Source organism: Erpetoichthys calabaricus, chromosome 12 (genome assembly GCF_900747795.2).
Source record: "Erpetoichthys calabaricus chromosome 12, fErpCal1.3, whole genome shotgun sequence".
Lineage (NCBI taxonomy): Eukaryota > Metazoa > Chordata > Cladistia > Polypteriformes > Polypteridae > Erpetoichthys > Erpetoichthys calabaricus.
In genome coordinates this window covers 34,720,048-34,742,184 of record NC_041405.2, presented here as the reverse complement: position 1 = coordinate 34,742,184, position 22,137 = coordinate 34,720,048, and the positions used below count along the sequence as shown (strand labels likewise).

Here is a 22,137-nt window from a genome sequence, read left to right as displayed (position 1 = left end):
ACTAACCTCAGAAGGTTAAACAATTTGAAAGGTGCAGCTAGTGTGGCAGACGATGAAACCACCCGCATTTCTATCCCTGAAAAAAGAGTGAAAGAGCCGTTAAGTTATTCAGTGGGACAATTTACCCGGAACACTGGAAGCTCAGCAATGAAGTCAAAAGTCTATGACTCTGAAGAGAAACAGATGCTGAAAATTCCACGAGAAACGGATGACGGTGTAATAATACAAACGGCTAGTAAATTAGATACGAATGGTTTTGAAAATAAGAGATTAGAGGACGACAAAAGAGAGGCACGTTTAAATATGCATCCAGAAATTAAATCTCTACCCGTAGCAAAAGTGGTTGCAACCTTTGCTTTTCTGTCTCCGCAATCCCATGACCTTGGAAAACCCTTGAAAAGAAGCAAACCGTCTGGCAGGTTTCCTCTGCTGATCCTAGTCCGTGGCTTTCACCTAAGTTGGGCCCCGGCGGCCATCCGCCTCCCAAACCGGGCCACCCGTCGGTCCGCGGCGGCCATCCGTACAGTCCGCGGCGGCCATCCGCCTCCCAAACCGGGCCACCCGTCGGTCCGCGGCGGCCATCCGCCTCCCAAACCGGGCCACCCTTCAGGCCACCCGTCGGTCCCCGGCGGCCACCCGCCACCCAAACCGGGGCATCTCTCGGGGCCCGGCGGGCCACCCGCCACCCAAAACCAGGGCATCTCTCGGGGCCCGGCGGCCATCCGCCTCCCAAACCGGGCCACCCGTCGGTCCCCGGCGGCCATCTGCCACCTGAACCGGGCCACCCGTCGGGCCACCCTTCAGGCCACCCGTCGGTCCCTGGCGGCCATCCGCCACCCGAACCAGGCCATCCCTCAGGGCCCGGCGGCCATCCGCCCCCGAACCGGGCCACCCTTCGGGCCATCCCTCGGGGCCCGGCGGCCACCCGCCACCCAAACCGGGGCATCCCTCGGGGCCCGGCGGCCACCCGCCACCCAAACCGGGGCATCCCTCGGGGCCCGGCGGCCACCCGCCACCCAAACCGGGGCATCCCTCGGGGCCCGGCGGCCACCCGCCACCCAAACCGGGGCATCCCTCGGGGCCCGGCGGCCACCCGCCACCCAAACCGGGGCATCCCTCGGGGCCCGGCGGCCACCCGCCACCCAAACCGGGCCACCGTTCGAGCCATCCCTCGGGGCCCGGCGGCCACCTGCCACCCAAACCGGGCCACCGTTCGAGCCATCCCTCGGGGCCCGGCGGCCACCCGCCACCCAAACCGGGCCACCCTCGGTCCCCGGCGGCCACCCGCCACCCAAACCGGGGGCATCCCTCGGGGCCCGGCGGCCACCCGCCACCCAAACCGGGGCATCCCTCGGGGCCCGGCGGCCACCCGCCACCCAAACCGGGGCATCCCTCGGGGCCCGGCGGCCACACCGCCACCCCAAACCGGGGCATCCCTCGGGGCCCGGCGGCCACCCGCCACCCAAACCGGGCCACCCTGTCAGTCCCTGGCGGCCACCCGCCACCCAAACCGGGTCATCCCTCAGGGCCTGGCGGCCATCCGCCACCCAAACCGGGCCACCTGCCACCCAGGCCGGGGGCCACCCATTGGGTCATGGCACTGGCCACAGACCCCGTCCATCAAGGCCACTGTCAAAGCCAGAGACTGAAGATCCTTGCGAGAGTAGTGAACCACATTTCTTCATGAAACGCATCTCCCTATAGAATCGGTGGTGACTTTGTTAGTGCCGGAGAGATGAATGCTCTTTCACATCCACGACCTTCAGGTAGCTTATTTTAACTACAACTGGATTGTATGAATTTAGGTCCAATTATATTAAGCAGATACTCTTAAAGGTCAACAGAAAACTATTGATGACCTTCACACTAAGTTTGCATTTTGATTTTTCTCAAATTTTAAGTGCATATTATTAATAGGAAGCCTGTCAGTTGTGTAATTTTGCGGTGGACACACAATTTGATCGGGACATAATTGGTTTAACATAGGACAGTCACAATAATAAGTGTGAAATGCTTCTTTTCTATTGCTTCTGTTTGTTAATGCTTGCTTGGACAGAATATTTGACAGGAAAGCAACCAGTAAGCACTGCAACCAAAACTAACAATCCAGATCTCCCCGTAGGATGCCGAGTTCCTAATGAGATGCACATTCCTTGTGGTCCTGCTCATGGTGACTCCCGAAGCTTGGCCTCTCACTGGGCTGCTAGTGCTGATATCCAGAAGGCCTGTTTGTTTTTACCCCTTGGAAGGTTATGACCAGCACCATATTTTTGGACTTTTGTCCTAGTGACTTTTCTAGAAGTCTTATTGCATAACCTCCAGTTAAATGTGTGCTTGGTTCAGATCCCTCTGAGCATTGAGCTTCCCCTCCATTATCTTGACTGACACTCCTCTCAGGCTATTAATCTAATTCCAATCTATCTGGTGGCTTTTGTTTAACTTGTATTGATTTTTTCATTCAACAGCTTGCACAAAAGACAACAACGTCGTGTTTGTGGTTTATCGTAATTCAACTTGGCCAGAGATCAATCTTCACACCTTGAGAGTTGGTCAGGAGGCATGTCACCCCTTGCTGCTGACTGAAGACTTTGCCCTCTTCAAGTTTGGGTTGGGAGAATGTGGAACAAGTGCATTTGTAAGTAATGGCATATTTGTTGGAAGTTATAGTAACGAAAATCCAGGTCATTAGTGAGCAGTGCAAATGCATTTTAACTTAATATGCAAAGAGAATGAGGGCTTTGGGCCACTTTATGCATGTCTCTGTATATATAATTGAGTTTTAGAAGTCTTGCCTTGGCAGTGTAGAGCTTTCAAACCTGTTAGTTTAGCTTCCGTGTTTTACGTGGCTCATTCCTGTATGAGTAGAAGTGAGTTGCTAGCAAGCTACAGGTTTTTGTTTAGACTTGGATTAACATATATTTAAGCAATATACTGTATATTCCATGTTACAAAGACTAGATCCTCTACTGCTAACTAGGTTAACCCTGGTAACTTCTACATTAGTGTAGATCTTAAACAGATTTCTCATACATCATGCCTACATTTCTTCAGTGTCCTATCAGCTGCTTGTGTGTGTACCCTGCCTTTTTAGAAATGCTCTGTAGATTTCCCCCTTACCACCAAGGTTGTCGGGTATGTAAGAGTAACCTCAAAACTACAGGCTTCATTCTTAATGCAGAATGCACTGCGATGAACACTGAAGGCAATTGGAATTTTTTCCTGCATGTGAATTTTGAATATAACCAGTACTTGCTGTGGGTTAAAAGCTGGTGTTTGAGAACTTTGCTTGTTGATTTAAAGTCTGAGATTATAGATATCTATATATCTCGTTTTATTATTATTTTTTTTTTGCTGTTGCAATACAGGAAATAGGATCCACAAGCCTCTTTATTGCAGAAGTGCTGGGCAGTGTTGTCACTTATAGCCAGGCGTTTGGTGAAATAAGTCGGGAGCTTCCTTACAAGTAAGTCTTGGTTTGCCCACATGCTGATGCTTTGCATGCCTCATTCATTTTGGTTTCTATTAAAATACAGACCAAGATGGCAATAGGTAGGACAATGTAATTCTAATTTTGAAGGGGTATAATGTATTGGTTCCTTCCTTGGAAGTTGGAATACTTAAGTGCAAGATCAATTATGTACTCTCTTTTGTGAGACCGCTAACCAAGGCAAAATGTAAGTTAGCTGTGTACTAGCAGAATGGAATGTTTTATTAAATCTATCCCTGAAAGTTCATAAACTGAAATAACTGCTTTAAAATGTCTTTCTAAAGTTTCAAGATGCAATGCAGCTATTCAGAGGGCAGCCTGGTCAGTTTGGGCTACATAGTGAAGAGTTTGCCACCACAGTCTGTGGTGTCCCATCCCATAGACCCAGGGGTTCAGCTGAGAGTGGCTAAAGGTAAGACTTGCATCTGGTGGAAGAACAGGGAAAGTAGCTTAACCCCCACCCCTTGCCCAAGGTATTCTGAGTTAATGGGTTGAAAATTGAAGTGTCTGAATCCTGTGATATTCCTACTGGTGCTTGAATTACTAATACTGTCTGGTTCATTTCAGATAAATGTTACACCCAGTACTATCCAGAAACTGGTCTCCCCTTAAGATTATTGCTAGGTTCTAGTCTGTATTTGGAGTTGTGCCTCCTCAATTCTCCTGATCCAGATGCAAAGCTACTGGTGAACTACTGCATTGCTTATCCAAGGTCTTCTGAAGCAGCCTGGGTTCTGATCTACAATGGGTGAGGTTGCAAAATGGGGTTTTCCTCTTTCCACTACAGCTAGGCAGAAGATATTGTTTCCTATTTTTGTAGAGAGCCAAGTTCATCATTTTTTTGCTTCAGTCTGACCAAATTCTTATCAACTAAAGGGATGCAAAATTACCAAAGGAGGCCCTTAATGTCCCCCTTTAGTCCTATTTTCCTTTTACTTACAATTCAGTAGTTGGAAACCAGGAATTTCATCAAAGCTGTTGCATTTAGCAGGTTAAACCAGTCCTATGTAGCGACATTTGCTGTATTTGGCATGCAATACCAGACTTTCTTGGGACACTACATATTTGTAGTGTTTAGATGTAAATGCATAATAAGTGTGTTTTACCATGTGCCTCATTACAAATTGAGGCTTAACCATATTGTCAAATCACTTTCAGGTTGAGTCTAAGATGCAAATACGAATGTACACTTAGTTGATGCTAAGGAAATAGCGTTTGTGCATGATGAATGTTCATATTTGATTGAAATGCAAGCACAAAATGCAGATTTCACTTTGATTGTGGCTCAGTTGTAAGATTAGATGTCTAATAGCCCAGATTACAATTGGGATATTTGTGACTGCTATAGGGCTATTTCATCTCAGTGAGCAAAGATCTAGAAGACCTGAAGCAGATACAGCAGTTCAATTTGTATGACACTGACATGCTTCCATTTGATAGCTGTGGTTTTTTTAAAATCCCTTTTCAGTTGTCCCAACACCCTGGACCCTTCACCTTCACATCTACGCAAGTCTCCACACAATCATTGCCGGAGATTTGAGGTGAAAACCTTCCAATTTGTGGACCGTAGAACAAAAGCATATTTGGATGAAGAGGTGAGTCTTTAGGGAATGGAGCTACGCATCTGCCTACTGCTTGATTTACCTCGAGGTGCAGATTTTAAACATGGCTTCAATTCCCTTTTCAGATTTATATCCTCTGTTCTACAGAGATCTGCTCATCTGCTGAGACTAGCTGTGATGGTGCTTGCTTTGATCATACAGGTAGATTCCCACTAAAGTTTGCAACTTTAAAAATAACCATCTCAGCCAAGTGCAACTTCCAGGAGCTGAGGAATTTGATACCAAGTATGGTGAAACGAGCTTACCTTTTGAACATTAAGGATTACAGTTGAAAGATCTGTCAAAATACTAGGCTGCATAAATGTTGGGGCTGGTGAACATGCAAAGACCACCTAACCAGTGCAGGATTTGATGCTGGAATACTGGATCTGACCAGATTCTCGGTACTGCAACACAGTGCATCCCAGCTTCTTATATGCACTCGTATATGTTTCACTTCATTCTTGACATTTAGTTCCACTACTACCAAGCCTAATCCAGATACCTTTTGATAACTCGCTAAATATAATTGTAGGACTAAAGATGGTAAAACTACTGCATAATTGAGGTTCTTTTTGTCAGGGTTACATGTGTCCAGACTACCTGAGGAGGAGCAGCAGCATTCTACTGTGCATGTAAAAGGGGTGAGTACTGAAGTTGCATTAACAAACTAGACTAAGTTAACTAAAATATTTTCCCCTCTAGTCTATTTTTGTAGTGTACCTTGATGAATCAAGGTTTAACTGCACACTTGGCAGGTGTCAAAGGTTCCTGCTTAGGTCTATTTTGCTCTATTGTAGAAGCTACTTGCTGCTTGTATCACCAGTTCTTTCTAGGATGAAGGACCATACTTGAACTGTTCTGAAACACATCTAAAGCATGCAAGTCTGAAAGTTTTGAATTTGACAGATTTTTCTTTTTCCTCCAGATCTGATCATCTGTAGTGATGCAAGTTACTGGTTTGTGTTCAAGATCTAAATGTATTGATTTGAAACTTCATCTAAATAAACATTTTTCCACCTATGTTTATTGGCCTTGAACAGTGTGGCTTATTGGGTAGAATTACTGGCTTATTTGACTATTGATACTAGAACTATTTTCGAATATTTTTTCCATGAACCTGATCTATTCCCCACCCCCCCACACCAAATCTGTTACACTATATACACCTTGTCCGTGGGCCCCTCCAGGTTTTTACTGTATTTTAATGTTTACTCAAGCATGTGACAAATAGAGTTTAAGCCGGTGGAGTAACCAGTCCTCCTTTGAAGCTACAGTGGAGACCATTTTAGGTTTCATCTCATGCAGTACCAGGCAAATTTTCCTTCCAAGTGTCCATTAAATCTTCAGGCTTGGTTTAAAGAACTGCAGAAAACTTCAATGCATGCACATGTTCTAGGGCCTCCCTTAAGTCACTACAGGTTGAATCGCCCAAAGAAATGAATTTGATTTAGTCTATTTGGACTTGAACCTTTTGAGTAAAAGTTTCTCAACAGAACTTTGGATTTAAAAGGTGGGGCTCTGAAGCAATAGTCTACAAGCTTTAGGCTGTGAAGAAAGCTAGCACTTGTATCTTTAATACTCTCCATCCATTATCCAACCTGCTGAATCCAAACACAGGGTCACGGGGGGTCTGCTGGAGCCAATCCAGCCAACACAGGGCACAAGGCAGGGAACCAATCCTGGGCAGGATGCCAACCCACCGCAGGACACACACAAACACACCCACACACCAAGCACACACTAGGGCCAATTTAGAATCGCCAACAAATACTCTCCAGCAGGCACTAATTTTACTAGTTTATTTCCTTGCAACCCACTAATCTAGCAAATGTAACATTTGAGTTGACTTCAGCCATGGATAGCCAAGGACCTGGGAAGGGGAGAGGTTGTTTCAATGCAGAGCAATAATCCTTTAAGGGCATAATGTGTGAATACAAATGCTTAACTCTTAACTTGGCCAGAGTATTTTGTGGAATTGTGTAAACTTGGTATACACCAAGACTATTTGCCTCGTCAGAGGCAGCATTCCCAAAAGCAGTTAGTCCCCATCAGAGGAAGTAGTAGCTTTCCATGCTGAAAATTGCACTGGGCAGTGCTACCTCCGTGTCCCACATGGGACAAATTAACCACATCACCACAAGTCCCATTGTGGTACAAATTGTATACTTATATAAAAAGTGTCAATCTTTCAGACTATAATTTTATAAATGGGATCTGTCTGACAAGTTAAATGATTGATGCAACAGTTGGCTTTCCTCCTCTGGCTTATCTACTCCAGAGGTCTGTAGACAATTAGTGTAACAGCACTTTGTCACTGTAGCTTTTTTTTTTTTTTTTTTTTTTTTGGTTCATTATATCTAACCAGTGAGTTTCTAGGAGTTTTGACCTAGTTTTCCAAGTCTCTAACAGTTCTTTACATTTCTCCTTCCAAAAACCCCAGTAATACTTTCTAGTTGGCACAAGAAAGAAAACTGAGCAGCAATGCATAACAAAAGTGAGCACTATAACGAGCATAACTGGAAATAAAACTGAGTGGGCTATGTGAAGTGTAAGTGAAGATCTTTGGTCAGGGCTGCCAGCAAAAAGCCAAAACCTTGGACTTGAAAGATCAACCACAGGTGGAATGTATGGTGCATGACATGAAATCTGCAGCAGTGATGGACAGCCTCCTGGTGGTGGATGTAATCTGTCAGTTTGTCTTGAAGATAAAGGTGCAGGTTGTAGACCTTACATTTCAACTGTTAGATTTGTTCTCCGATTAGTGTGATCCAAGAGTAAACGTGATTAGTTTACTGTGTCCTTATTCCTATTGTGGTTAGGCAGCTCTTATCGGGAGAGAAATTCTATTTAACTTTAAAAAGAGCTACTGTGACTATGGTGGGTGTATTTCTTTCAAAGCTCTGACACTCCACTTGAGTTAACAAAATGAGATCAGTTCTGAAAGTATGCAGAGTAAGGAAAAGGGACAGGACAAGGTACTGTATTCTACAAAGCAAGTGTATGGTATTTTCAATGATGAGCCATGCTTATTCCAACTTTTTGGTTCCACCAAAGACCATTAAGGTAAGTCATGTTGGGTAACCAAGCATTACTTAGATTGTCCTGTGCTCGGCTAAAGATGAAATTTGGTATAATGTTGTAGTTTGAAAGATCATGAACTTTCTATTCAATGAGAAACAACCTTGGAGAGAAGTTCTGACTTTCAACATATCTATTGTTGCCATGCTATTTAATTTATGCTCATTAAAAAAAGGTGAAATAAGTTCTTGTCCATAAAGTGTAGGTGGGCCATCTGAGTTCTGCTTAAGTCAAGCAGACCAAGTGGTGAATACTGTATAAGGGATCCTTCAAAGTTAAGGATGTATAGAGATAATCCAAATGGACAACAGAGAAGCTTGGAATGCCAGCTAGCACTTGTTAATCGAGATGTTAAAAGTTGACCAAGGTGTTTTCATAATCCAAAAGACATAACCATGAAATGCCACAAGCTGCGACTGATGGAAAATGTCTTCCTTCATGCCTTAGAGTGGCTACCTGCCATTTGCTTTATCTAACAAATCCTGGGAGCTGATCCAGCTAAAGACAATGTCATTCAAGAGATTGGATAAGAGTTTGGCTTTGTAACAATGGCCAGCTGGCTGTATTCAATGCGCATAGCTAACATTTTTCTTAACTTGACTGCTCCAAAGACTCAAGAGTCCAATCATAGCAAAGTTCAGGGAAATGGTAGCAGTAGATAACTGTTGAGTAGCCAGCAGTGTGGGCACTGTCAGTTTTGTTGCAGTCCTCACTAGCAGCATAAATGTCTAAGTGCTTCCCTAGGAGATGGCAAAACCATAGTTCTTTTACAAAATAATCTGTACTGCATTGCCTTAAAATTGTAACCACCATACTTGTAATCACAAATAGAGGCAGTGTAGTTGTTCATTGAGGTATTAGTGCTGTCCTTTAACTTTGCTGTGCTGGATGACAATTGCACTGAGTGGAGACTTTGTGGGCCAGGTAGGAACCTGGATATTGATGGCATGATGGTTGTGGGCATAGCTTGATCCCAGCAACAGGCATTTGTCCCCTGTGCATGCACAGTGTTCCTTCCTCAAAATCCATTACCGCTCTTTATACTGCTAAGAAAATCTGCACCAAAGATACACAGGTTCAACACACGGGCCAATTAGAACTTGTAGTATAAGTAGATCTGCCTGATAGTAATCCAGAGGCCACCTCAAAACCAGTCCTCAGAAAAACAGAGGTAGTGATAGTTTGGGACTCAATCATTAGGGAGATTGAAGCGCAGGTTTGCTCCAGCGATAGTCTCTCATGGTGTGTTGCCTTCCGGGTGCACAGGTGGGAGACCTCTCTGGGAGAGTGGATAGGCTCTTGGCCAAAGCAGGGGTGGATCCAGTTGTCATTGTCCATGTTGGAACAAATTACATAAGGGGTATGTCAGTTCTGCAATCCAAATGTAAAAAAGAATTAGGTACCAGGCTAAGGAGCAGAATTGACAAGGTAGTCTTCTCTGAAGTTCTGCCTAGGCCATGTGCCAGTCCAGATAACATGAGATCAGAAGGTTTAACGTGTGGCTGAAATCTCGGTGCAGGATAGAAGGGTATAGGTTGTGGGGCACTGGAACTCCTTTTGCAATAGATGGCACCTGTTCCGACGTGAGGGGTTACATCTGAACCGGATGGGCACCAATGTGGCGGGGATACGTATGATTGGGCTAGTCTAGGATTGTTTAAACTAGGAAATGGGGTTGGGGGATTAGGACAGGTCAAGTTTAGAACTGTATATGGAGGAACAAACACTAAACACTAGTGTAACAATAAAAACGCATGGTAAAATAAATTCTAACCCAATGTTTAAATCTAAATGTAAAGGAGTCACACATTAAAAATAGCTTGCCTTAATGCTAGAAGTATCAAAAATGAAATGAGTTGTATGTAGAGCAGCATGATTATATTTTAGCAATACAGAAACCTGGCTAAATAACAATGATGAAGATGAGTATAACATAGAGGTATACATATCTTTTAGGAAGGATAAACAGAACAGAAAAGGAGGTGAGGTTGCTGTTTATGTTAAACATAATTTAAACAGAAGTCCTCTTCAGTTGTGGCTTCATCTGTAACGCATTAGGGTTTGTTATAGTCCGCCCAATGCAGACACAGTAATTTCAACACACATTTTTAGTAATACTATATTAAAAAGGCAAGTTTACTGGGGGATATTATAGACATGGGGGACTTTAACTCTCCAAATATTAACTGGGATAATCTTGCAAATAGCAGAGCACAAGAACAGGAGTTTTAATAAGTAAGCAGTAGCTGTTTTTTAACACAGTATGTTAAAACATGAATGTGGGGTGAAGTCTGTTAGTACTTTGTAAAAATCAGGATAGAATTGAGGGTGTAGTAGTGATTGAACCACTAGGTTCAAGTGACCATAATATAATACAACTTCTCAATGTTTTATAAGAGTGTGGATGCCAAGACTAAAACTAATTTTACTTTGGTAGGGCAAATGGTGAGCAAATGCTTCAATGTCTAAGGAGGATAGACTGGGATAAGCTTTTAAGTATGAAGAAAGATGAGGAGCAGTGCAACAAGTTTTAAATATAATGCAGGACAGGTACATACCTAAATTGGGAATTTACAGGAACTTAAAAAAAATCTCCCCATTGGGTTAATACAGAGTTAAAAAAGAAACTGCAAAGTAAAAAAAGATGTGTAAGGCGTATACTGTATAACTAATAACTCCAATGTGAATTGTAGGGCATTAAAGAACATGGAGGCAAACATTTAGAAGGATATCGGGGAGGCTAAAAGAGAGTTGAAGAGGAATATAACAGATAAGGTGAAAAATGACAAAAAGAAAATCTTTCACTATTTTAGTAGTTAAAGATCAAAGAGAAGGTTAACTGCATTCAGGAATAGTAACGGGGAATTAAAAATTTCAAGCAATGAAATAGTGGATGCTCCAAATAAGCATTTTTCTGAGGTCTTCAGAAGTGGAGATGAAGTTAATAACCTCCCAGCCGTAAATGGGATTATGAAGGAGGTACTGAGTGGTTTGGAAATTGTACAGGGAGAAGTACTGCTGATTAAGTAGACTGAAATCAAACAAATCACCAGGACCAGTTGATATTTACCCCTGAGGTCTTAAGAAAGCTAGTGAGTACATATATAAACCCTTGACACATATTTTTAGGAAGTTACTACACTAGGGAAATTCCAAAGGCTTGGAAAATGGCAAATATTATCTCTTTATATAAAAAGGGTGACCAGGTAGATCCAAGCAACTATAGGCCAGTAAGCTTAATGTGCATCACAGAAAAATTAATGTAATGAATTAAGGATAACGTTGAGGCAAGAGGCAAGTACAGGAGGTTATCTGAACAGTCAGCATGGGTTCAGAAGAGGGAGGTCATGTTTTACTAACATGCTGGAATTCTGTCAGGAAGCAACAAAAGGGTATGATCAAAGTCCATCCATCCCACTGAATCCGAACACAGGGTCACGGGAGTCTGCTGGAGCCAATCCCAGCCAACACAGGGCGCAAGACAGGAACCAATCCTGGGTAGGGCGCCGACCCACCACAGGACACACACACACCAAGCACACACTAGGGCTAATTTAAAATCGCCAATGCACCTAACCTGCATGTCTTTGGACTGTGGGAGGAAAACAGAGCACCCGGAGGAAACCCACGCAGACACAGGGAGAACATGCAAACTCCATGCAGGGAGGACCCAAGAAGCGCTACCACTGCGCCACCATGACGCCCATGATCAAAGTCATAGGATATTATTTATATGGACTTTCAGAAATCATTTGATAAAATGTCACATGAGAGACTCGGCATCAAAGTAAAGGAAGTGGGCGTTCAGGGTGATGTGCATTGACGGGTGCAGAATTGGCTCAGATACAGGAAGCAGAGGGTGATGGCGTGAGGAACCTCATCAGAATTGGCCGATGTTAAGAGTGGTATTCTATAGGGATCAGTGCTAAGGCCGCTGCTATTTCCAGTACATATAAAAGATTTAGATAGGAATATAAGTAGCATGTTGTTTAGTTTGGAGATGATACCAAGATAGGTGCATATTTGCATATAATCTCGAACATGTTAAATCATTACAGAGGGACTTGGACAGCATACAGGCTTGAGCAGATTTGTGGTAGATGAACTTTAATGTCAGTAAATGTAAAATATTAGACATAAGAAGTAGAAATGTAAGGTTTAAATACACAATGGGAGGTCTGAAAATTGACAGCACACCTTATGAGAAGTATTTAGGAGTCTTAGTGGACTCTACGTTATAATCATCCAAAGAGGGTTCAGAAGCTATTAAGAAAGCTAACAGAACGTTAAGTTATATTGCACAATGTATAGAGTACAAATGCAAGGAGGTTATGGCCAAGCTTTATAATGCACTGGTTAGGCCTCATCTGGAGTACTGTGTGCAGTTTTGGTCTCCAGGCTACAAAAAGGACAAAGCAGTGCTAGAAAAAGTCCAGAGAAGAGCAAGAAGACTCATTCCAGAGCTACAGGAAATGGATTATGAAGAAAGATTAAAGATGCCTCATTTTGAAATAGCAGGCTTTAATATAAATGGCAGAAAGGGATCATTTCAGATCAGTGATCATTTAATTCAATATTAGCATGACTGACATCCATATAAATGGATTTCTATTCATACAGCACCAACCTTATGTCAAATTACATCTTAGCCTTATAAAAAGATGTGGACAGAAACATTTCATATGACCTAATTCAGGTTTAAAACTGCATGGAAAATGAATGCAATGTACTGCATACAAAGGAAATAAATATGAGATATTAAATATGATAAAATATATGACAAGCTGAAATTCCAATGCACATAGAATCAGTATTTAGAAAATGTATTGCTGAATAATGAAATTTTTTTATTAATATCAAACATGTAAATTAGTTGGCAAATATTTCTTACATTAATAAAATTTTCTCTAACCACAGTGTGGTCAAGCTGAAAGAGGGGAAATGCATTTTAAGATTAGGGGATCTCAAATTTAACTCTTTGCACAAGATATGTCATGGAATTCATAAATAACATTGTCTTATGAATCTTTGATAATAATAATAATAGATTTAATAGTTTAAATACTTGGGATCAACAGTACAGAGTAATGTGGATTGTGGAAGAGAGGTGAAAAAGAGAGTGCAGGCAGGGTGGAATGAGTGGAGAAGAGTGTCAGGAGTGATTTGTGACAGATGGGTATCGGCAAGAGTGAAAGGGAAGGTCCACAGGACGGTAGTGAGACCAGCTATGTTACAGTATATGGGTTGGAGACGGTGGCACTGACCTGAAAGCAGGAGACAGAGCTGGAGGTAGCAGAGTTAAAGATGATGAGATTTGCATTGGGTATGATGTGGATGGACAAGTTTAGAAATGAGTACATTGGAGGGTCAGCTCAAGTTGGACGGTTGGGAGACAAAGTCAGAGAGGCGAGATTGCGTTGGTTTAGACATGTGCAGAGGAGAGATGCTGGGTACATTGTGAGAAGGATGTTAATGATAGAGCTGCCAGGTAAGAGGAGAAGAGGAAGGCCTAAGCGGAGGTTTATGGATGTGGTGAGAGAAGACATACAGGTGATAGGTGTGACAGAGCAAGATGTAGAGGACAGAAAGATACGGAAGAAGATGATCCACTGTAGCAACCCCTAACAGTAGCAGCTGAAAGAAGAAGATGAATACATACTGTCAACACACTACAGGAAAATATGGAATTGTTAAAATATGTGGAGGTACTATTTCATTAATTGCAAAGCACCACAATAAATATTGCACCCAGGAATACACAAGGGCTATTAAAGTTTTGGACTTCTTTCAGAAAACAAGTATAGGTTTAAATCATAGTGTAAAAAAATTTATATGATAAAAAAGGGAGACTGCGCTCAGCTGTTTAATCAGTCTAATATATAAAACTGAATGTGTGTTTGTGTTTATCCTGTACCGGTAAACCTATCTCAGCCCAATTTTGCACAGAGTCCTTATTTGTTCAGGGAATGCCACAGGTAATGTGTCCTTCCAAAATGTTTCCCCATTGGGGAACTTAATTCAGTGAGCAAATCTGAGTTTTATTCATGAAGTGCACCAGGAGACCTTTTTAGAACTTAACATAGACATGCAAACTTGCTCCATATCCTCAGTTTAACACTGTAAAAAAAATGTGTCCTTTCCAACTTAAAATTTTCTATTGACCCCATTGCACTCAAAAATTTTTGTTCACCTAATTAAAGTTATGTAAATTGATTATTTTGTTGCACAGTATTTACCAATCATAATAGTGCATATACTGCGGTGGGTTGGCACCCTGCCCGGGATTGGTTCCTGCCTTGTGCCTTGTGTTGTGTGGGATTGGCACCAGCAGACCCCCGTGACCCTGTGTTAGGATTCAGCGGGTTGGAAAATGAATGGATAATAGTGCATATAACAGCAATAAAAATATTGGCAGTCATCTTGTTTAACTCAAGGTCATTATCAAACAGACAAAAAAATAATTCATCTCCTTGGAATCAAGATTTAGAGGTTTATTTAGAAAACGAATAAATCAAATAAGACAACAGACCATTTAACTGTTAATTCCATTTTACTAAATTGTTTTAAAACAATGATCAAAGACTGACACAATTGACTGGAAGTGTCACACAGAAATTCATATTCCATTTGCAAATAGTTTATTTTTTTAGAGACTGCACTCTAGCAGTGTAGTCATTTCCAAGATGCTGGAACACTTTCTGGATCACCTCAAATGTGTATTTAAGGTCCCTGAGTTCATATTAAGAGCATAAAGTGGGCCAAACAGGATTGTAAAGCCATTTGTAAAGTTTCCCAAGTTCTCGACAACAACCTCCTCTTCAAAGACAATTACAACATTTACTGCACTGGACAGCAATCCTGAAGGGATGCCATGCTTGACCAACTCTAAAATTCCCATTGAAATGTTCCTTGTGTGACTCTCTAATGGCTCAGAAATCTACAAAAGACATGAAATAAAATTAGACACTTCATAAAATGACCATTGTCATGAGTATCACATAAGCTGTATCAAAATATCAAATTCTTTGGATATTTATGCAAGTTACACCACCATGAAAAGACTAAACTGATGCACCACAAAATGAGAAAATCAAATTACCAGAATATTTTTTGAAACTGAAGCCCGCTTTCTTAGATACAGTAGAAGGGAAGACTGATGAACAGTGTCTCTCCCCACTGCTAAGTCTGTGTAAGCAAAACAAAACCAACACTAAATAAGGTCAATGAATGGAGGAGAAAGAGATTGCGTAGCTTATCATACAAAGATTATACTAAGATGAAGCCAAACAGAAAAATCAATACTACTCTCAAGTTGACAAGTTGGCAAAATTGCTTTAGATATATTATCTACCTGTATATCCAGTTTTTCTAGAAGCTTCTCCATTTCCTGTTCTCCTTATCTATCCTTTAGCTCTGTACATCTTTAGCAAGCCCACAGTAGAACTGCCCAATGATGTTAGGAGTGCTGACTTCATGATCAACACAGGTCAGGCGACACCTTTTATTAATGACATCCTAGTACTACATATAAAGCTTCAAAACTAAAAACGTAGTGCTACTTGTATTAATGTGATCACTGACAAAGAATGTTATAAACTAAAGTGAAAGTTCACTCTGGGCAGACATACCCGGCGTTAAATTTAAACTGGATAAAGCATTCAACTGAAGTACTGCATAGATGTGTTACAATGTGCTGAGAATGTCATGCATATTAAAAAATACATTCATCAATTAAAAATTTATACGTAATAAAGCAAATATAAAAATCAATCAACTTCCACACAAAGTAATGTCAGATCTGCTAGCTATATAACAAAGTAAGTAAAATGTGAAATGATTATTATTACCCAAACTTTCACTAACAGTATAACAAAATGCATAATCTTAAGTATACTGTTTGTTAGTTGATTGGTTTCAGCCGGTTGGAAAATGGTTGGATGGATATATTAAAGCAAACACAGGGTCATGGGGGTCTGCTGGAGCCAATCCCAGCCAACACAGGGCGCAAGGCAGGAACCAAATCCCAAGCAGGGTGCCAACCCACTGCAGGACACACACACCAAGCACACACTAGGGCCAATTTCGAATCGCCAATCCACCTAACCTGCATGTCTTTGGACTGTGGGAGGAAACCGGAGCACCCGGAGGAAACCCACACAGACATGGGGAGAACATGCAGACTCCACGCAGGGAGGACCTGCGAAGCGAACCCTGGCCTCCACACTGGGAGGCAGCAGCGCTACTACTGCGTTGTTCGTTATATGGAGAAACGCTTCCAAGGCATGCCTTAGTTGTCACATTGTGCAAGGCTAAACACTCAAATAAGGTGGCACGGTGGTAGCACTGCTGCCTCGCAGTAAGGAGACCTGGGTTTGCTTCCTGGGTCCTCCCTGCATGGAGTTTGCATGTTCTCCCCATGTCTGCGTGGGTTTCCTCCCACAGTCCAAAGACATGCAGGTTAAGTGCATTGGCGATTCTAAGTTGTGCTTGGTGTGTGTGTGCGCCCTGCGGTGTGCTGGCGCCCTGCCCGGGGTTTGTTTCCTGCCTTGCGCCCTGTGTTGGCTGGGATTGGCTACAGCGGACACCTGTGACCGTGTGTTTGGGATATAGGGGGTTGGATAATGGATGGATGGTTATTTATTACTGTTGTATTATCTATTTACAGTTTTGCTTTTTTTTCTTTAACTTCTTGCAAAGCACTTTGAGCTAGCTACACGCTTTGCTAAAATACATGTCGTTTTCCGTGTCCATAACGTTGGTGGGTTTATGTGTTTTCATGTGCTCTTCAGCCCGAGTTTGCTGGTCATTTGCCGTACTGTATATGCACAAGTTGTGTTAAGCCATGTGAAGTGTGTTATTGGTGTCGGAGCTCTGCTACTACATTGGCATTCATGACGATTTCAATCCTGACGATATGTCGGGGACAGATGAAATACTGGGCGCGTACTTAATGGCACTAACTGTGTTTTCCATTGCTGATTAATGAAAGCACGCTGCCTGTCTCGCTTGTTCGAATTGAGGAATCGGAGAACACAGGTCTGTATAAAGAGCCAGCGTAGGGTCACCACTTTTCCTCCAAGGTGCCTACAAAGCGTGCATACGCGCGGCAGGATACATAAAATACTAGTTTCACGGGGAGATACGCGCTGAAAACAGCATTTCTGAAAACGCGCTGTGCTCCTCCAGGGTGATAGAATGGACCTTACAACTAGGGTTGCCACCCGTCCTTTAAAATACGGAATCGTCCCGTATTTGAGAATGAAATTGCGCGTCCCGTTTTGAATCAATACGGGATGGGTTTTGTCCCGTATTTTTTTTTTATCATTTTTTTTAAAGCAGCGCCTCATGCAAATCATCCCACACGCATTTTATGAAGATGCCTCCTTTCCTACTTTTGATTGGGTAATACGGGATGTGGCCCCCGCTGCAGTATGCGTCCATTATTTTTTTGTATTAAAAGTGGTAACCCTACTTACAACAGAACTGGCGTGCTGTGCATTCACTGCTGAATTTACAGTACTGTAGATGGCAAAGGAAACCACTGATGTGTTAATGCGCCTTTACAGTAACCCACCAAAGTCCTGTACATGTATCTTACGCTAGCGACCTCGATTAAAGACCTACACAATAGTTTCTCAGAAAACGCGGAAGTTTGGACGGGCTTGCAAAAAACCTATGGCGGCTTACTAGAAAATGACAAATGTGGCTGAAGGAAGACAGTAGTTAGCTAATCATAAAAGTGAATAAGTATTGCAGACGTGCAGAGCTGTGTTAAAAAGAATAAGCAAATAATATTAACTTTACAGAAAACTAAACTGGGCGGCACGGTGGCGCAGTGGCATCGCTGCTGCCTCGCAGTTAGGAGACCCAGGTTCACTTGCATGTTCTCCCTGTGTCTGCATGGGTTTCCTCCGGGTGCTCCGGTTTCCTCCGGGTGCTCCGGTTTCCTCCCACAGTCCAAATACATACAGGTCAGGTGCATTGGCAATTCTAAACTGTCCCGTATGTGTGTGCGCCCTGCGGTTGGCTGGCACCCTGCCGGGTGTTTGTTTCCTGCCTTACGCCCTGTGTTAGCTAGGATTGGCTCCAGCAGACCCCCGTGACACTGTGTTTGGACTCAGCAGGTTGGAAAATGGATGAAAACTAAATTGAAAACTAACTTACCTTGCTCACCAAGTTAACGTTCTTAGTATTAATTATTACAATAATAGTGAAAAAAGTATTGAATTTGTATTACTGAAGAAAATTACACATAAGTGTACAACTTTACATACCTGTTAATGTATGACTGTTCATTTAATGTTGCTTTTGACGGATGAAACATTAAATTAAATTTTGCAGCTCGTTCAGAACGTTTGAATTTACCCCCTAATTGGCGCATGCTCAGTAGATGAAACGCATCAGTATTTTGCTCAGCAAACAGGTATTTTTTTCTCAAATCTGAAAAGTTGACTAAGTACAGAAACATTATTTCACGAATGGCATAAATTACATATTCATCTATTCAACGCATTTTTCTGGTTTAGGACAACATTTTTTAACTCAAGTGTTGCACCAACATTTTTTTCTTCATACCCACAATTTTTTCTCTCAACTGCACATTATTTCACCCGAGGCAGCACCAGACACCCTTGTTACTCATAAACTAAAGCTATCAAGAACACACAAGAAGACTTTTATGTTTCTGTCTTTTATATGAAAGAATGGGAAATTGCCATCTAACCTTAAAATGGCCCACTTTCTATAACTGAATTAATGCTGATCAGTCAGATGAAGTGAAACCACTAAAGCTCTCAAGTTTTTAGACTCTCCTTTTAATTTATCCTGTACAGGCCAGGGTAGTCAATCCCATGCATAGAAAGCGGCAGAATCCCCATTTAAGACTATATGCGCTTTTTATTATACACCCAATTTAAATATTAAATTATTTTCCATTTTTCAGGAATCTACATTCAGTAGGATTGTTTTGGTAATTTTAACAGCTAAATCTTTTAATTTTTGAGGTAAGCAACATTACAAATGCCGATAACTTTTCATTGATAGTAACAAATAACACTCATTATCTGAATATTAATATTATGTTAGTAAGACGTTTCCCTAAAGCTCTAGCTAAAATTATTGCATTTTGCCATTATTCTAGCGCTCCTCTTTTATCCAGTAATATTTTTACATATCACCAGCCCTATAGATATTGAAAAAATATTGGATTCACACACACTATGCTAATCTGAATGACGGAATGAACTTCACAATTTATCATTCTTAAAATTAAAAAAAAATTACTTCTTTTTTTAAAAACGATTACCAAATTGTTGTTCCTAATATTTTAGAACCAAACTACAGCGAAGATTAAGAAATAATAATAAAATTACTTTTTGTATATGGCTTAACAATAAGTTAGATTTTGTTAATTTTTTTAATTCCTAAACTTTCTTTGCCTATTTACTGAACTTCTATCAAACATAAATGATTGCTCAGCAGCATCGCCAAGTCAAATATCATAAAGTTGACGGAATAAATCCTTTAAAACGCAACTCAGGTATTCAAGGTAAGCTTTACCTGGCAGAGAGTCACAGACTAAAACGAAGTATTTTCCATCTGTTTGTTAATTTTTAAACATTAATTCCGTCTCTTTCTCTTAATTCATATAACGATCATACACTGACATAACCTATAGAAGAGCATCGGGCACAAAAGAGCAACTCATGAACACCGAAAGATAACTTCGAAACAGCGTGGTTTTCTTGTACCAACCTTTCAAACGTAAATTAAAACCAAGGTCGTTCCTAACTAACACTTTTCGATGTTAAATTAATGTTAATTAAGTGCAACTACATGTATTAATGTAGTTAAAATACATCAATTGCAAAGACTGCTCCGCTATGCTAATACACACAAACACGTGGGGATTAAACACTTTCAAAGACTCGTTAAACTGCGAAGAGCTAATTATTACCTTAATTTGTAGCCTACAAAAAGTGCAACCCGTCGACGGTTATAAATAAGACAACGAAAATCAACTCGATTGTAAAAAGTTTTGTTTTTTTTATTGTCCTTTGTTTGAACTACTGCAGGCTAGAGAGGCGGAAAAAAAAAAAAAAAAAAAACACCCACCACACAACAACCAGCCCTGAAGAGGGACAGATCTGCTCGCCGTTAAGAGGAGCGCCACAACATGTTACGGGAGAAGCCGGCGTTACCGCCGGGGCTTCCATTGGCTTGTCTGTTGCTGGCAAGCGCGGCTTTTCTTACGGTGTCTGCCGATCGGCCGCCTGTTACAAACGAAACGGGTGTTTCTGCACGATGGAGTCCTGACACAAGAAAAGAAAGCTCTCAGCATGACGCCGGTAGTAGCTCCCCGGGACAGAAAAGTCTGATATCTCTGGCTTGGCACAGTGCCACTAACCTCAGAAGGTTAAACAATTTGAAAGGTGCAGCTAGTGTGGCAGACGATGAAACCACCCGCATTTCTATCCCTGAAAAAAGAGTGAAAGAGCCGTTAAGTTATTCAGTGGGACAATTTACCCGGAACACTGGAAGCTCAGCAATGAAGTCAAAAGTCTATGACTCTGAAGAGAAACCGATGCTGAAAATTCCACGAGAAACGGATGACGGTGTAATAATACAAACGGCTAGTAAATTAGATACGAATGGTTTTGAAAATAAGAGATTAGAGGACGACAAAAGAGAGGCACGTTTAAATATGCATCCAGAAATTAAATCTCTACCCGTAGCAAAAGTGGTTGCAACCTTTGCTTTTCTGTCTCCGCAATCCCATGACCTTGGAAAACCCTTGAAAAGAAGCAAACCGTCTGGCAGGTTTCCTCTGCTGAATCCTAGTCCGTGGCTTTCACCCAAGTTGGGCCCCGGCGGCCGTCCGCCACCCAAACCGGGCCACCCGTCGGTCCGCGGCGGCCGTCCGCCACCCAAACCGGGCCACCCGTCGGTCCGCGGCGGCCGTCCGCCACCCAAACCGGGCCACCCGTCGGTCCGCGGCGGCCGTCCGCCACCCAAACCGGGCCACCCGTCAGTCCCCGGCGGCCGTCCGCCACCCGAACCGGGCCACCCGTCGGTCCGCGGCGGCCATCCGCCACCCGAACCGGGCCACCCGTCGGTCCCTGGCGGCCACCCACCACCCAAACCAGGCCACCCGTCGGTCCCCTGGCAGCCACCCGTCAGTCCCTGGCGGCCATCCGCCACCCAAACCGGGCCACCCGTCAGTCCCTGGCGGCCATCCACCACCTGAACCGGGCCACCCTTCAGGCCACCCATCAGTCCCTGGCGGCCATCCACCACCTGAACCGGGCCACCCATCAGGCCACCCGTCGGTCCCTGGCGGCCATCCACCACCCAAACCAGGCCACCCGTCGGTCCCTGGCGGCCATCCGCCACCTGAACCGGGCCACCCGTCAGTCCCTGGCGGCCATCCACCACCTGAACCGGGCCACCCTTCAGGCCACCCGTCGGTCCCTGGCGGCCATCCACCACCCGAACCGGGCCACCCTTCAGGCCACCCGTCGGTCCCTGGCGGCCATCCACCACCCGAACCGGGCCACCCTTCAGGCCACCCGTCGGTCCCTGGCGGCCACCCACCACCCAAACCAGGCCCCCCGTCAGTCCCTGGCGGCCACCCGTCAGTCCCTGGCGGCCATCCGCCACCCGAACCGGGCCACCCGTCAGTCCCTGGCGGCCATCCACCACCCGAACCGGGCCACCCTTCAGGCCACCCGTCGGTCCCTGGCGGCCATCCGCCACCCGAACCAGGTCACCCGTCAGTCCCTGGCGGCCATCCACCACCCGAACCGGGCCACCCTTCAGGCCACCCGTCAGTCCCTGGCGGCCATCCGCCACCCGAACCAGGTCACCCGTCAGTCCCTGGCGGCCATCCACCACCCGAACCGGGCCACCCTTCAGGCCACCCGTCGGTCCCTGGCGGCCATCCACCACCCGAACCGGGCCACCCTTCAG

General features: G+C 43.6%; 1 protein-coding gene across 15 annotated transcripts in view; it reads left to right on the top strand.

Moving 5' to 3' along the window:
* LOC114644623 (zona pellucida sperm-binding protein 4-like) overlaps positions 1 to 22,137 on the top strand; it is a 68,005-nt gene that overhangs the window by 23,787 nt on the left and 22,081 nt on the right. The window contains exons 4-9 of one of the 15 annotated variants that reach the window (XM_051934380.1): positions 3,366 to 3,463; positions 3,772 to 3,899; positions 4,055 to 4,235; positions 4,956 to 5,082; positions 5,175 to 5,250; positions 5,671 to 5,732. The exons of 6 other annotated variants lie outside the window; for them this stretch is intronic. In XM_051934380.1, coding sequence (XP_051790340.1) covers positions 3,366 to 3,463; positions 3,772 to 3,899; positions 4,055 to 4,235; positions 4,956 to 5,082; positions 5,175 to 5,250; positions 5,671 to 5,732 — 672 coding nt within the window. Of the gene's footprint in view, positions 1 to 1,433; positions 1,767 to 3,365; positions 3,464 to 3,771; positions 3,900 to 4,054; positions 4,236 to 4,955; positions 5,083 to 5,174; positions 5,251 to 5,670; positions 5,733 to 22,137 lie in introns of those variants that run through there. 8 more of the 15 variants (XM_051934373.1, XM_051934378.1, XM_051934381.1 and 5 more) reach the window with 8 other exon arrangements.